The following is a 17,690-nucleotide window of genomic DNA, read 5'->3' as shown; positions in this document are numbered from 1 at the left end:
CTGGTGTAATCTTTCTCAGCATGGAATACATTTTGAACAAATAACTCCAATTAAGGCATTGAGAAAAACAAAACTGACCTTTGCTCGTTATTTTTTTATGTTTTCAAGTTAATGCAATTTGATTACAAGTATTTTTTTCAATATTTTTCTAATTGAACAAATTAAATAGTATTAAAATAGAATGTTTTAGATGTTCAGCCATATGGAAAGCAAATGGGCACTGCTGTTCAAGGAGAAAACCTCTTATAAAACATTAAAACAAGTGAAAATAATTCCACTCACCAGATAAGAACAAGATGGTCAGAACCACAGTAGCCAGGATCAAAGAAAAACATTTCCCCTTTGTATCACCCATGTTAACCTACGTTTTAACACCTGTGTATGCTGTGGACAAAAAAAACAATAAAAAATGCTTAATTGCCTCGTGTAATGTTAAGTGCAAATCGATAGCATACTTCCATGTACAATCTGGGATTAATATCAACTATAGACCAACATACAAAAAAAAAACTAAACCCAGGTTATTATAAACATTTTCTATGAAGAATTGAAGGCTGCAACCTGTCCATTTTTAACATACCAATTCTATTTCCCATCATCTCCTTAATCTCCCCATAGAAATGATAGTCATTCTCTTCAATTTGATTAATTTATTCCAAAACACTAATTCTGGATCAAAAATATCGTACAAAATCTTATAAAATCAGGTGAAGGCCACAAACACTATTATTTTTCCACAAATATCCAAAAGCCATTTAGAAGGACAGGAAGGGTTTAGAAGGATATGGCAATGGGTGTAACCCATAATGCTAACTTGGATGGTATGGATGAGTTGAGCTGAAGGATCTATTCTATGACTGCAAAATAAATCCGTTTTCCAATCATTCCTCCTAATCTACCTCCATAAATTATTTAAATTCTCTGCTTCAATCATGTAGAAGATACACAAGCTTGAAAGAATGAACCTTCAGATTCAAAGACAGTTTCTTTCCTGCTGTTATCAAACTAGTAAATTGCACTGCTTAACTAAGCTTTTCTTGGTGTAGGGCAGCACAATTAGGGCAGTAGTTGGTACAATACTAATACAGTGCTAACGTCCTGGGTTTGAATCCGATGCTATCTGTAAAGTGTTTATAAAGGTAAAGGTTCCATTATTGTCACATAATACTACATTTTAGAATGTAACATACATGAAATTCTTTAACTTTTGACTACCATCAGGCAGACAGAGAGTCACCACTTTGTTCTCCCCATGACCTGTGCGGAATTTCTCCAGGGGCTCTGGTTTCCTCCCACCCTTCCATAAAGTACACGATTGGTAGGTTAATTGAGTACATTTGGACAAATGAGTTTCAATGGCTGGAATAGGCTCCGACAGCAGTACTGTTAAAATTTCAAAATCCTGCACTTTACTCCACTAATGTTATACTTTGCACCCTTTGATTTATTGTAATTTTATACCTACACTTTTATTATTGAACAATCTGCCGCAGTTAAGTATGGGTTGACTTACTTGAATAACAAGCAAAAGACAAAATTTTGCATTGTATTTTGGTATGTAACAAACTATTAAATTCAAATTCAACTCAAAAGTTATTCCAAAATTTGATTCCTTTGGCAAAAATATTCAGTGAAACCTCCCAAGTACTCATAAGTACTCATTGCCACCACCCCCCCCCCCACCCCCCCACCTCATTGTCTGCAGTCTACAGCATGGTCTTCATTCTTCATGACCTTACAAGAAAGATAGTAAGATGAAAAATACACACCTTTTGAAAGTTGTGTAAATTTTAAATTCCTGAAACTTGGAGGTATCTCTGACCTAGCAACAATATCCATATGTATATATTTAAGAATTTTTTTTTTTTAAAAACCTGAACTTTAGCTAGAGAGGGATCTAATCTTAGCACATCTCTAGATCAGAACATGTAGATCAAGCAATACTTTGAAGTTCTGACAAAGATTAGGTCTGGACTGATAATTAGCAACATGTACAGCATACAAGTGCATTGCAATAATTATCTTTGAAATGAGGGTCTGAGCATATTCCCTTGACATGCAAGAAAAAGTTATTTTCACCAAGTCTCAAACCAACAACATTCTACAGTTGTCATTATTGACCAGGAACTTGACCAACTACATAAAAATTGACTAGCCAGAGGCTGTTTAACTGCAATATACATGCTGCCATTCAACCCATCTAATCACAACCATCCATCATTTTTAATGTTCACATCTGCCAACAAAGTCCTAACATACCTGAAAACTGCTAAGAGTACTGCAGCCAACTCGCCATAACTTATTCAACAGTATTTCAAAGCATACTATCTAGTGTCATAGACATAGAGACATACAAAATGGAAATAGACCATCAAGTCCACAGAGTCCAGGCACTCATTAACTGACACTAATCCCATTTTATTCTCTCTAAATCCCCTTCAGCCCTAAAGATTCTACCATTCACCTAGATGCAAAAGGCAATTTACAATGGCCAAATAGCCTACCAATTCACATATCTTTGGGATGTGGAACACAAGCAGAGTCCACAAAGAAAATCCACTTGGTCACAGGAAGCACAATAAAACTCCAGAAAGGCAATACTGGAAGTCAGGATTAAACTCAAATCACTGGAGTTAGGAGGAGTCAACAGTTTTATTTGCTGTGCCATCCCTGATCAATAAGCCCCTATCATCTGAAAGGACAAGGGCAGCAAGGAAGTGAGGACACCATCAATTTAAGTTCAGATTTATTGCCAGAGTACATGCATAACATCACATACTACCCTGAGATTCTTTTTTTTTCCTGCTGGCGAGGCAGAATCACCATCTCTTGGTAGTACAAAGAAAACTACACAAAGTTCCCTACAGAGTTCAAACACTATCTTAACTTGGAAATATATCATCATTATGGAGCCAAAATCCAAATTTCCCAATGTAAGTGCACTGGAAATACCTTCATCCTGCTGCCTCCAGGAAAGTTACTCACCACTCGCTTTTTATGGACAATTGGACTCGAGAGTACATGCTGACCTTACCACCAGTGGCTATATCCTGTGACTGATAGATATTTACAGAAAAAAATCATTTCCATTTAGGTGGACATGATTTAGTGTGGTGTAAACCTAGCTGCAAGGGTTTGTTGAGGCTAAATTGGCAATTCTGTAGGAGCTTTGATCATGCTCAACTAAAAAATGTTGTTTTATAGTCCATTAAAACAGTAAGAGAGTCTGGGATAGAGCCTAGAGACTACTGATCAAAATGTATGCCAAATGAGTCAGTAAAATTGGCAGACACGGAACTGAGGCACCAAACTGTTTTAATTTGCTGTCCTATCTCCTTTTAATGGAGGCATTTGAATTTTCCTTATAATGTGTTTCCAGCTATTGTAAATGCAGGACAATATTCCTCACCTACCAAAATGCACCCTCGAGTTTCTTTTCATCATAAGATGAAAGGAAGGTATAAACTAGCAGGAAACCATTGGATGATGAGGTTGAAGTACCAGTGGTTTAGCTTGCCCACTTAAACCTGGATAGGCTTCAAAGCTGTGTTTTTAATTATACAATAATAGCTCACTGTTTCCTTGCTAAAGTAAGCACTTTTATAACCTGAATGCATCTTCTGCAAAGCATTGGTGAGTGCCAAATAGTAAACCTATTGGAAAACAAGCATTCCTCATGAATTTAAGTCATATTTAAATATGTTGATACTTTAAAGTTTTATTTAAATGAAAGTATATTTTGATCATATAATAAATAAGGCTTATATTTTTAAAGCACTTGTCACAAACTCTGATGTGCTAAAATGCTTTACAACCAATGATAGTGGAGAGATGAGAGAGCACCAAGTTTCTCCAAGTCCACTTAACAAGTGACCGGAACACACAACATCTCCTCACAACAGCACTTCCTGAGAAGATTAAGGTGGGCAAGGCCACCAGCCACTTTCCTATCAACTTTCAATGGGAACTCTATTGAAAGTGCCCTGGCTGGCTACATCATAGAGTGGTATGGTTGCTGTAGAGAATTGGATCGGAGGTCAACCCACAGGACCACAAGAGTGGCAGAGAGGATCTCTGGGTCTCTCTCTCTCTCTCTCTCTCTTCCCCCACCCCTGAAGAGAGCACGCAAAATCTTTGAGAATCCCCACCACCCTGCACACAGCACCTTTCAGCTATTCCTGTTGGGAAAGAGATACAGAAGTATCTGAGCCCGAACTATCAAAATGAGGAACAGCTTCTTCTCATGGGCAATCAGATTGCTGAATGACCAAGTGAACTGTTCACCCTAACCTTCTGAGACTACTATCTACTAAACAATATTTATTTAGTTTTATATGTATGTATGTTATGTCTCGTTGTGGACCAAAGAACACTGTTTTGTTAGGTTGTATTTTATAGTCAGATGATAATAAACTTGAACCAGATCTGAATTGTTTCACTGTCGATAAATAGGAAACATATCATCCAATTTGCGGATTCTTTGCTATGCAATGGGCTAATGGTAATTTTGCGTTGTTAATTGAGGAAAACAGTAATTATCACTCAGGACACCACTGATCACTCTACTACTCTTCACCGAAGTAAAGTTACTCATTCCTTTACCTTCACCTAGAAGAAAATACAGATCCTTCTTTAAAGTCTCACTTAGCAGATGGCTCCTCCAACACTAAATCAAGGGAATGTGACAAAGTACGAGAGTAGCTTTTGTGTTCAGACCCTACAGTGGGCCAGTGGGATTCAGACCATTCCTTGGCCAATATTATACCAAAAAAAAGTGCTAATCTGAGGAAAATGAGAATTGGCAATTCTATAAATAAAAGACAGGTCTTTCAGCACCTGAAGAAGGAGGGAAAACATGTTTAAGGTTCTGATGATTAGCTTCACTCAAAACATTCACACCTGGTTCCTGTTTTGCAATAGAAAGCCCCAAGGTAGTTCATACTTTCATTCAAGTGCTTTCCTTTCCTATGATTTCTGTATCAGTGCAAACATAAAACCTAGAGGGTTGAGCCACAATAATGTCAGTTATAAATCTGCTTGGAAGAAATGCATTGATCCTTTCTTCAGCACTGATGCACTTGTTCATAAAGATAATGGTGTTCTGAACAAATTAGTCATCGTGAGCCAAGCCCAGTATCAGTTCCACATTCAGTTCATAGTAACTTAATGTTATGATCATTTTATAGCCAATTCTTTTCAAATCTTTTCAGAAACACCCAATTTGTATGCTCACTCATCATAAAATTGGAAGGGCATAATGCAGACTTTGGGACTGCGTCTTTGCTGAGTGAGAACCAAAAGACCATGTCAAATAGACACATAGATGGCTGTAGGGTACTCTCATCCACAAGGAGTGATGATCTCTCATGGTGTAGCATTAGCACACGTACACAGCACTTTGAAAAACCATGGATCAGGCTTCTCAGTTATTTTTCAGAAAACTTGATAGATGACCCACAGCAATGTGTCAATCTTTACGTGCAGTTTACACATGGAAACACTTTGACCTGATGCTGCTATTTTGTATTTAATTTGCTATAGACCCTGGACAATTTTATTTTCGGACCAGGGACAGGACTGAACCCACAGCGGGAGAGAGAGCATCATGCACTGCTGTGAAGCACTGAAGTAGAACTGGGAAAACTGACAACTGTGTGGAAAGTGCTGAAACAGCGCTAGGAACTGAACAGCTGTCAGAAGCGCGAGAGCTATGCACTGGAAGCCAGCGAGTTCATGGAGAGCACACTCACTGTTGTCAACCTCTTTCCATCAATCGGGAGAGCTGAGGCATGTACTGGGGCATTTGGAGAGCCCAGCATGCTGAGTTTTGAGCAGGTTAGTTGGTCGGAGGACAGTCAGTCAGACGGTTGGTCTGTGTGTGCACGTGCTCACCCGCCAGCTTCAGTAAACAAGAGGCTGAGTTGCTTCATTTACTGGTGCTAGTACTGCTGTCCATAACTGTCTGCCAGTGTGCTCACCCAATAGTTTCAGTGGGAGAAAGGAGATGAAGCTCCTTTGTCCTTGGGTGCCAACATTGTTGTCCTAACAGCAGTTTGTGCCATTCTGATACCCAATGTGTGTGTGTGTGTGTGTGTGTGTGTGTGTGTGTGTGTGTGTGTGTGTGTGTGTGTGTGTGTGTGTGTGTGTGTGTGTGTGTGTGTCCATCCTGCACTTCTCCAGTCCCCTTCCAAGAGGAGGACTTTTGATGACCCAAGACAGGGTGTTTAGAGGGTAAGAATTGTGTGACTTAGTTTTATATGTATCACTTGTTTGTATGTTATGTCTTGTTGTGGACCAAAGAACACTGTTTTGTTAGGTTGTACTTGTATAGTCAGATGATAATAAACTTGAACCAGATCTGAATTGTTTCACTGTCGATAAATAGGAAACATATCATCCAATTTGCGGACAACAGGATTCTTTGCTATGCAATGGGCTAATGGTAATTTTGCGTTGTTAACTGAGGGATACAGTAATTATCAACCAGGACACCACTGATAAATCTACTACTCTTCACTGAAATAAAGTTACTCATTCCTTTACCTTCACCTAGAAGAAAATACAGATCCTTCTTTAAAGTCTCACTTAGCAGATGGCTCCTCCAACACTAAATCAGGGGAATGTGACAAAGTACCAGAGTATTTGTTAACCCTAAAGTGGGCTTCGGAGGCGTGAACCTCGTGTAGTGACTAGGAGGTCACTGGGTGAAAATTCCCATGTGAAGAAATCAAAGCTGGTCGTTGCCACTGAAACTCAAGAAAGTCATAAGTCTACAGTGATTATGGCCATCTGTCTCCACACCCATCTAAAAGACCAGCATGCAACCAAACTAAGAATTCCAAGTCTGGAGACCAGACTCTGTGAGCTGTTCCTTTTTGACTGACTGACTTGAGGTTTTGTTTTGGGGCATTTTGAGCTTGGACTGTAATAGTTTGGGTTTTTTCCCCCCATATACAGGTAGTCCTCAACTTATGACTGTAAAAGGGACAGAAGGATTGGTCATAATTTGGATTTGCATGTCTTAACAAGCTATTAAAGCAACTTAAAAAAAAACTTTCAACAAATGAACCTTTAATGAAGAATCTCAGCATATGTACAGTATTTTTTTTTTTAATTTTGGTCGTAAGTGCAGGTGGACATTATTCACATTGGTCGTAAGTTGAGTACTAACTGTACACCTTATAAATATATGTTGTTAATGTATAGTTGCCATAAAGGTTTATATTTGGGTGTTAAGTTTATTGAGGTAATTCTCATCTTGTTAACTTGTTGACTTTTAACTTTCTGAGTTCCACCAGCAGATTGTGTTTAGCTTCACAATCCAGGACCTGTGTCTCCTTCCAGTTTTACTCTCTTACTTCATCATAGGTCATTGTAAAGCTTTGAACTCCGGCCTTCTTCAGCATGCTCTCACGGCCAAGGTATGTCTATAATGTGGTTGGTACAGGAAAGTGCCTATAATGCCTGAAAACATCACGTGAATAAAAAAATGACCAAAGGCTTAGGACAAGTGACCAAAAGTATTGCTTGAAGACATAGGGTTTAATCTTCAAAAGGAGAAAATATAATCATTCCCAAAAATAAATGTAGTAAAACAGAATAATTAAATTATTCCTTCTCTTTAAAATCACTCCTTTTTAGTTGGGATCACATAATCAATTAGAATATCCTTTCACTATCCGAATTCTTTAAAAAAACGATTCCAGTTCGTGAATGAACAAGTAACTATTCTGAACTTTGTATTTTATTGTTACGAATTGAGCTGCAATGAATTGCAGTTTTTGTTTTGAGAGTCACTTGTGGAAATAAATACATTTATTTTTGGAGATAATTTTATGTTTATCTCTATAACCACCAATCCAGAGATGAATTCTTTTGGTTTTTTTTTCTTTTGCTTCCTGACATTAATCTCTGCATTGATCCATGTCGGGTGAGAAGCTATAATATTCCTTTGGCATCGGGTTTTATTTTCACTTGTTCTACTGCCTTCCCACCCATGGAAATTCATTCATAACCACAACTCCCCATGGCCAGGTGGCCCTGATCATGTTGCTAACTAGATGGGTTCAACTTGGCACATACACTTTTACACTTTCTTCACGTTTCTGTCTTGCCTGCTCTTAGCTGTGTCACAAGGACACAGCATTAATACAGTCCCCTTTCATGTGGTACAACTGAAAAAGGCACATGAACCATTACTAAGCAGATAAGGATGTGTCTAGCTGTTGTTTTTCAGTTTTCTTATTTCACTCAAGTCAAAACTCAAAGGAAAGTGATCCTATTTATGAGAAACAATTTGAAGATGGTCACTGTAAATGTGTCAATATTGTGAAATTTCCACTGATTGCTTGGAGAAATTGTCCAAAGCAACATGTTTTTTTTTGGAAGGGATACAACTTCCAATAGATTGGATGGTGAAACTAACAGGCCTTTTCCATCCTCTGTAGGATTCAGTTTTATCCTCTGTAAACCAGAAGACAAAAGTACGAGAAGCAGGGAACATAATTTACATTACAAATTTAAATGAAAGCACGAGTCCCTTTTGTAATATCAACTCCAACATGTGTCAAATAAAAACACTACCAGATAAAATGGATTTCAATTATTTCATAATTCATCTGGACTATGACAGGGAAAGAAGTAAACCATGACATTTCCATGGACAGCACAGTGGGCGTAACGGTTAGGGCAATGCCTTTACAGCACCAACAATAGGGACTGGTCTGGGGTTCAAATCTCACGCTATCTTAAGGAGTTTGTACATTGTCCCTGTGGGTTTTCTCCAGGGGCTCTGGTTTCCTCCACCATTCAAAAAACGTATCAGGGGTGTAGGTTAATGGGGTGCAAATTGGGCGGCACAGACTTGTGGGTCAAAGTGCCTGTTAATGTGCTGTATGTCTAAATTTAAACTCCTTCTCTGCAGATGAAGCACAATATATAGACCAGCTAAGCAATGCTAATTAAAGATGCATTATGGGCAGCTTTGTATGCACATGGAAATTTTTGCTGGAGTTCCTCAAACTGCTTTGATTTGGAATCTTTAACAACCATCTCAAACAGGAAGCTTTTGCCCCATCCATATGGAGTGCATTAAATAGTTCAAGAAGCAATAGGATAGGTTCTAATCAAGTACAGCTCAGAGCACAAATTACAGCTTCCCATAACTACAGTAATGCATACTACCTCAAATGAAAGCAAGTCAGCAAAGGGGGTGGGGGGGGGGGTGGGTGGAAGAGAGACACAGAGATACAAAGACACACCTTTTCTGGGAGAGAAGTGAGGTAGAATTTGTAAGTCAATACAATCTGAATCCGAAATGTCCCACTCTTTACATTGTTATACAAGACTCCTACTCCACAAGATCTTTTGAAACAACCTAAATGTTGTGAAGAACCCAGGAAGAATGGTCAAGCCTTGGTGAATTTTGGACCTCTGAAACAGTAAACCCCTTTAAATTCATGGCTACTGACCTGATGAAGTTCTATTTTTGACATATGCAGATGTAACCTGATACTTACAGAGTACAATTTGATTGTAGATGATAGGATTTTTAATGTGTTCCTGCCTTCTTAAATTGATTCTACTAAGAATTGACTTACCACTTTCCTATTTGGCATTTGATAAAGCTCTTACCTACATTCAGGCTCCGGAATGTTAATGATTTAGAGGGGACAATACACAACTGGAATCAAAACTGCCATAAGCATCCATAAGATTGCAAATTGGACTCTTTGGTGTCAATTTAAACAGACACATTATACACATGCATATATGTTAGATCTCAACACACAATTGTCAAGAGATACAGTGATCAAAACCACTACTGCTCTCAGTGCATCCTGCACATCAGAAAAGTTATTCATTTATAATTTATTTGTGGGATTTTGGTATCATTGCATTTGTTTGCCCATCACCCATTGCCTTTGAGCTGAATGGTTTGGTGCAGCACTTCACTGGGCAATTAAGTCAATAATATTGCTGTACATATGGAGTCACATGTAGGTTATATTACAAATTTCATTCCCATCAGAACATGGATGAACCAGTTGGGTTTTACTCAAGGCATTAGTTCTGATTGATGCATTTCCAATCTATGAAAATAATCACAATATTCTTGTTGCTGTTAGCAGCATAATTTTTTTTTTAGTATATGAACAGAAAAGGTAGCCCTTTTTGAATCAGTGAGCATCAAAATTGCCTTCCCTTATACACAGTTTAGAATTTAGATTGTACATTCAACAACATCAACATGCTTTCATGCTATTATCGAATGTAATAAAACTCTCCAAACTATTAATCTCGAATAAAAAATTATAAAATCTATACCCAGATATTTCAAAAATGATCATTGTCCACCATTCAAAACAAGTCTCTAACGATAAAAATGCAAAAGTTACAACAAACATTTTCAATGTTTTCCACGGTCCGCAACCGTGGAAAATACAGATAAGAGAAGGAATTATGAAATGGGAAAGTATTTTAAATTCACCTCCTCCCAAATTTAGATTTCTTCATCAAAACCATGAAACATGTTTGTAGAGAGGGTGGTAGGTTGGTAAAAGAAGAGTACTGCTACCTTAATCTTGTCTTTCAAGAATGAAGATCCAAGTAAAATGAAGCTGCAGGGAAAGACGACATGATCCTTTAACAGTTTTTAGAGCTGAACCATATAAATCATATTAACATCACAGTGTTAAACTAATTGTATAATATGTTAACCTTTAAAAAAATTACACAGAAAGCATGATGTAAACCAATAACCTTGATATTTTTAAAGTTATTATAAACAACATAAACTCACCAGCTATTCATCAGTGTCACAGCCCAATTATTTTTTTCAGCATCTCTTGTGTGATTTAACAAAATTTTCAATCTCAAAACAGTAACTCCATAGAGTAGTGTTCCTGATCTCCCAGTTAACACTGTAACTACTACCCAAGGGAAATGTAGGAATCACCTTCAGATCATTCCTGTTTCTGCAACCTTTTTAAATAAGAAACAAATAGGCGCATCACATGGAGATAGCATGCTGGTAGCTACAAAGTGATTGGTTCCCTCCAGTTGCCTAAAAGGCTCCTGTACCAAACTAGTTAGGATATTAAAGGCACAGTTCTGCTTTGATAGACAGCAATTTGTGTTAAGTGCACACTGGTTAAACAAATAAGAGTGAAATGGTCAAAAGAACAATGCACTCTCTAAATAAAATCACATTAAAAAATCAGACAATTTCACTTTAACATATTGTTTAATTTTAGCATTTATATTGAAACAAAATATAAGGGCCATTTCTAATTAAAATTATTTCATTAAATCATAAGTATGAATTTTTCTGACAAAAAGCCCAACTTTTGATAAATCGTGAATTGAAAAATATCATCGAAATCCGACGACTATTTCAAAGTTATTGCCAATCAGCACACAATTTTTGATGATAAAAAATTCAGGAAATAAGAGAGAATGCTTCAAATCAGTAATAATATTTAGTTGTACCAAACACTATTTTGTAAACTGAGATTGAAACTTTGCAGAAGTTTTGATTTCAATTTATGACGTAATTTTCCCAATTTTCATTAATGCCACATGTGCTTTAATGCAGAGCCCGATATATTTGCAGCCATAATACAACAGCTTACCACAGGAGGTCAAGTTCTCAGAAAAACAGCATTTTTATGATAGGATTAACCTTCCCAGACCGTTAGACTAAAATTTGCAGATGATAGAAAATTGAAATAAAACCAGAAAAATACTGCAATTAAACACATAGCATTCAAATTTGGAATGAAATTTCAAGAATACTTGAGCACCTGTAACATTTTTCCCAACTAAAGAAAACCCATTTACAGTCACACCTTCACTATTTGCAAAATGGCAGAGCTTTGTGGGAGAATTAGTGGTAGCTTTTGTAGCACTGTAACAAGGCACAAATAATAAAATACATTAAAATAGTTGAATAAAGCCATTCTGCCCACCATTGCCATATCTCACCCTCTTTCCTTTGTATTGTTCCTTTTCATGCACGATTAATTTATTTAAAATAACTAAATAATCTCCTGCTTCAGTAGCCTCCTTGTAACTGTCTGTTTGGAAATAATACATTCTAGCTTCTCATTTGATGTCATTGCCTCTAAATATTTACCAATGAATCAAAATTCTTTCAGCTGGAGTTCTCAAAAAAAATTCTTCAAACCTTTGATGTCCTTCAGGAAATTTTCACACTTTTACTCCTTTTTCATTGCTACAGACTCTCATTTATTACATCATTGTTGAGCTTCAGTTTTTCCTATCTGGCTCCAAGATTTGTCGTATAGTAAGGTAGACTCAATTATATGCTATGTCTACAACCTAGTCATCTATGCAAGTTATGTAGAAGAAAGAGGACTCCATTCACCACCTTTGTGACATTCTACAATCCCAATAAAAGGAAAGAGCTCTAAGTTGTGGATAAAATAAGCTCTTTGCAACATGGATGGTTTAAAATATGATCCCTTTTTGTGAAGAATTTCTGGATGCCTTGATGATGGTAAATCCATTTTCTTCTATTAATTTGAATGCCTTGAGGAAGTGATTTGAGTGTGGAATCGGCAGATACCTGAGCCAGAATACCTCAAAAAGAGCAAAGGTACAGATTAGGACTGGGTTTGTTAAACCAAAGAACAGCTCATAACAAAAGGGAGGAAGTATTTTCATATTTCAATCAGTTTGATTCATAGAATCTAAAATGATAAATAAAATCTAGAATAATCACAATTATCCATCCTAAGGAAAAAACATTCTATTAATACTAGAATATTCTGGTTCCTGCCTGTAGCCAGACTTGAAAATAAATGGGTTTTTTTTTGCATTAACACACATATCAGAACAAAACTAGTGCTTCCCTGTAGTCAGAGTTGGCTTTTAACTGAATTATATAAGTTTTATTTCAGAATACCTATTTGCTGGTTTATGAATTTGGAGTTGAAAACGATGCTTAAAAAGATTCTTTTGAAGTATTCACGCCAACCCGCAATTACATCTAATGCCAGCCAAGTCAGCATCTTTTCATTTTACACTTCATTTTTACAACTCTCCACCAGAATCTATTTCCCAGTGTATCACATATTCTTTGAGCATCCTCTCTTCCTAGAATGTTTCCATTCCCAAATCCTATGATTCGATTTGGACGACTGAGTGAATTCACAATTCAGCCATCATAGTTTATTTAGCATTCCATAATAAATTGAATGTTCTGTGTGGTAATTGTGACTCTTGGTCAAAAATTCCTTTCCTTTAACCAAGATTATTAAAGTCAATCAGCGGGGTCTGATGACATTTACTGATAGTGTTGCCTAAATAGGGCACAAGGATAATAGAAGACCCTTTCCATCCAGCACTCAATATCTTTACCCACGATCATCAAGTCGGAGGTACCGGAGCATCAAAATCAGGATTGCCAGGCTGGGTAACAGCTTCTCCCCACAGGCTGTGAGATTGATGAAGAGATTTCTGTAACTATGTAAATCATCCCAAATATTATATATATTTATTTTGATTGTCCATGTGATCATTATATTGTGTGTTTTTGTGTGTGCACCATGATCCAGGGAAACACTGTTTTGTCAGGTTGTACATGTACAATAAGATAATAATAAACTTGAACCTGCAGTAAATATGATTCACCTTTATTTCAAGGCCTTCGATACTTATATAGAAATTTTATTTTATCTTCTTCAATTCAGCACCCAGAGTATTTTAACACAAGGTAGAATGTTTCAAATGTGAAAGTTAAAAATGTCAAGCAAGCAACAGGGATATGCCAAGAGATAACAGGCCAGTGAAGTTAACATCAGCTGTGGGCACCTTATGAGAAGGAATTCTGGGAGACAGGGGGTTTTTTTATTATTAGAGATACAGCACGGTAAATCCATATGACCAATTACCCTAACCTCGTACATCTTTGAAACTTGGGAGGAAATGGAGCACCCAGAAGGAAACCCACAGTCAGATGTTACAAATAGGCCCTGCTTCAAATTCAATTGCTGACATTGTAATAGCATTACACTAGCCCTTTAATGGCATTTGCAAAGGACTGATCAAGGGTAGTCAACATGTCTTTGTGCATGTAAAATAATTTGATTGAATTTTTTGAAGAGGCAATCAAAAAGATTTACAAGGCCTTAGTGGTAGAAGTTGTCTATATGGACTTCAACAATTTTTGATGTCCTGCATATCATGCAGGTTAGAAATATGGGATGGAGAGTGAACTAGACTATGTTACATAATACATGTAAAGATGGTGGCACTGCCGGAGCTGCGGTAGTGCTGCCGCTGGTGCAGACCTGCTGGGAGTGAGGGAGCAGAGATGCAGTGCTCCTGCAGGGTCCAGCAGCCCAGTCAACTGCCATCAGCTCTGTACCGACTGTAATGGCCATTGAGGGAGTCGACAGTGGTTTTATTTGAGATCCTGCGACCATGGGGTTTGCGTCCAAGATGGCGGCGCCTATTAATCAGCAGCCATGAGGGGGCTGCAGACTCTGGAGAAGTGGAGGACCGGAGCAGGAAACTGCAAGTCAGGAAGATCATTCCCTCAGCTGAAAAGGAGAAGTGAAAGAGACAACCCACGGGACTGTGACCACAGGGATGGACCAATGAAGAGGCTTGCAGTTGAGGGGCCAGTGCAAGTGGTGGCCTGCTGGCGAATCAAGGCAAGGAACCTATGAAAGCTGTGGGGTGCTGGCGGGAGATTCGCGCTGTGCTGTAGGCTGCTGGAGGTTGGCTTGAACTGGTCGGAGGGGAACTGAAATGTGAGGGGGTGCTGAGGGACCCAAAGGGTCCCTGACCATGCCAGAGGTTCAGATCTGGAGCTCAGGTAGCCAATGGTTTGGACTGGACTCTGGGCGTCTGCGGAGGCTGCAGAAGCACTGGAGGCGAATCTACGGACACTCAGTGACTCTGCTTCCCTTTCTCTGACTAAGTCTGACTAAGAAATGTAAGAGATACTTAGGCAATTTCTGCTGGTGGCAAATCTGTCTGCCTTGAAGCAGGCAAAAAGGAATTGCATGTTTTATTACATGACAATAAATTGAATCTTGAATAATAGCATGTGTCTATGTGTTACACTGAATAGATAGTTTAACAATAATTTTTCGATTGGGCAATACGTGAACCATTCTAATTTAACATCAATCTCCAAGATCACAAATGCACTCTTTCTAGTAATGGCAGTTAAATTGTCACTTAATAGGCTGCCCAAAAAAAAATGCAAAAATCATTGTACAGATTTAATTAAACATGAAATGGCTCTTCATTTTGTTTAATGCATTTGTGCAACACCTTGTTTTAAAAAGATACACAAATTGAAAATGTGCAAATAATTAAAGTAATGGATTCACATTCAACCAATAGGAATGTTATTAATATAACTAAAGCAGTTCCTACTAAATGTGTGGGAAGTAAAGCTTTAATTTGTCACTGTTTACAATCAAACAATTTGGCTTATGATTTTGATGGGGAAATAATTTAAACAAATGGGCTGCTATACTGCTGTGACAGACATAGAAAATGTGTTCTGTTACAACAAAGATGTTGAAAACGCAATTAATCTTCATTGATTAAAGACAGCATTGATTTATTCAGTTTTAAAAATGCTAATTGTTTTTAAAGATAAACATGCTTCTTATTTAAAGATTACTACTACTGTTGATTTGTTTTTCAAGGAAACCAGAGAATTTTGACTGTAACTGCAAAGACAGTTCAGGAGCCTTGGAGGTGAGCCGTCAGATACAGGAGACATCTCATCCCTTGGTTCTGTTAGTGGTACTTGGCATTCTCTAGTGCTGGTGATGGTCTGAAGTTCCTTCCTCTCTTTTCCCTTGGATTTTTTTTTTAACAATTATTCTGATATTTTCAGAGTGCCTGAGCTGAATATAAGTTCAAAGTACTGTTCAGTTTTTATCTCCGTTATTAATTCCTCAATCTCATCTTCTCAGGGACAAATATTAACTATTGATTTCTTCTTCCTTTCTTAATTATTGAAGCCCTTGTCATTTTTTTTATTGGTCTGCTCTCATAATCCTTTCTTCTAATGTTATTTTAGTCACCTTTGCTTATTTCATATGTCCTGCTTTCTAGCTTTCCACTAATCTTTACACCATTCTATGCCTTTCCTTTCCTTAAATTCCTTAATAAGCCATAGGAATATCCGCTTGCAGAGTCCTCGTACCACAATAGGAAAGATCTTTGTTGAGAATTATGAGTTATCTCTTAAAATATCTTTCAGTGCTTTAACTTTTAATATAATTTACCAAACATCCTCGGTTTTTCAACATTAGGGTTTCTTGCTTTTAACAAAAATACTGAAGCAGGTGGCTCTTTCAATACTGAAAAGCTGTTCAGACGTATGCCTTCATTGCAAACATGAAATGCAAATCAGCAGAAGCAGTGAAAAGTATTAACTTTTAAGTAAAAATCATGTTTATCCTTAAGAAATTTGTGAGCATAGTTCATTACAAAGTTTCATAGATTAAAACAACAAATATGCATTGCATTTTTTGAGAAAGGAGGGAGGAAAAAAAAACAAAAAAAAATTGTTGATTGGTCCACTAACATTTATCATTGGGAGAATCTTGGATCCATTATTACCAATGTATTCGCAGGCTGTCAGAAAAATCACAACACAAAGAGTAAATATGATTTTATGAAAAGAAAATGTCTCGAGTTCTTTGAGGGGATGGAAAAAACTTCAACATGGTGCATATGGATTTCCAAAATGTATTCAAAAGGCTCCATTTAAATTAGTGCATGTGGTACAAGTTCATGATACTGGGACAAGTTCATGATACTGGGAAATAACATGCTTTCTAAACCAAAAATTACCTATTTATTTATTTTGACTTAACCATTTCAGGTTAGGAAGATACAACTAGTGGGGTGCCTCAGGGAACCATACAGCAACCTCAATTAAAATTAGGAAGCAATCTCACAGACAGCTGTACATCTTTGGAATTTTCTATCTCAGAAGCTATGAATATGAAATCATTAAGTATATTCAAAGATGTAATGTCTTTTTTCAATGGCAATGATACCTAAAAAAAGATAGAAATCCATTGAAACCATCATCTTATAGACCCATATCATTACTGAATTCATACTACAAGATTATTGCCAAAGTCTTGGCAAATAGATTGGCAAAATATTTGCCAAAATTAACTAATGTGACTACAACAGGCTTTGTGCAAAAGAGTCAATCTGCAGATAACATAAGCAGATTTCTCAGCATAACTCATCTTGCACAAACAAGAGATGATTTGAGTGTCGCTGTGGCCCTTGATACAGAAAAAGCCTTCGAATGGAATAGGATTTTTTTATTTATGGTGCTAGGAAATTTGGGTTAGGGCAAACATTTAAAAATTGGATTATAGCTCTACATTCTGAGCCTAAGGACAAAGTAATTACTAATGGGCAATTTTCATCAACATTCCCATTAGTTGTCCATTATCTCCAGCTCTCTTAATCCTCGCTATAGAACTGTTAGCGGAATCTATCCAACAAGATCCAGACATAAAAGGATTCAAGGTCAATCAGGAAGAACACAAGATTAATGTATTTGTTGACAACATACCTGATATATCTGACAAAGCCAGCAACATCATTGCAAAAACTGCAATCTAAACTGGAGAATTATGGGATAGTTTCAGGTTATAAAGTCAAATGGG

The 17,690-nt window shown here is 37.2% G+C and overlaps 1 protein-coding gene across 1 annotated transcript in view; it reads right to left on the bottom strand.

Annotated features, from left to right (window-relative positions):
* LOC138742340 (uncharacterized) overlaps positions 1-10,982 on the bottom strand; it is a 30,502-nt gene extending 19,520 nt beyond the window's left edge. The window contains exons 1-3 of the mRNA XM_069896630.1: positions 10,802-10,982; positions 10,577-10,619; positions 283-384 (exon numbers count right to left, since the gene is read on the bottom strand). Coding sequence (XP_069752731.1) covers positions 283-355 — 73 coding nt within the window. The 5' untranslated portion in view covers positions 356-384; positions 10,577-10,619; positions 10,802-10,982. The remainder of the gene's footprint in view (positions 1-282; positions 385-10,576; positions 10,620-10,801) is intronic.
* Positions 10,983-17,690: the final 6,708 nt, after the last annotated feature.

This window comes from Narcine bancroftii, chromosome 9 (genome assembly GCF_036971445.1).
Source record: "Narcine bancroftii isolate sNarBan1 chromosome 9, sNarBan1.hap1, whole genome shotgun sequence".
In the NCBI taxonomy this organism is placed as follows: Eukaryota; Metazoa; Chordata; class Chondrichthyes; order Torpediniformes; family Narcinidae; genus Narcine; species Narcine bancroftii.
This window is presented reverse-complemented; position numbering and strand designations above follow the sequence as displayed.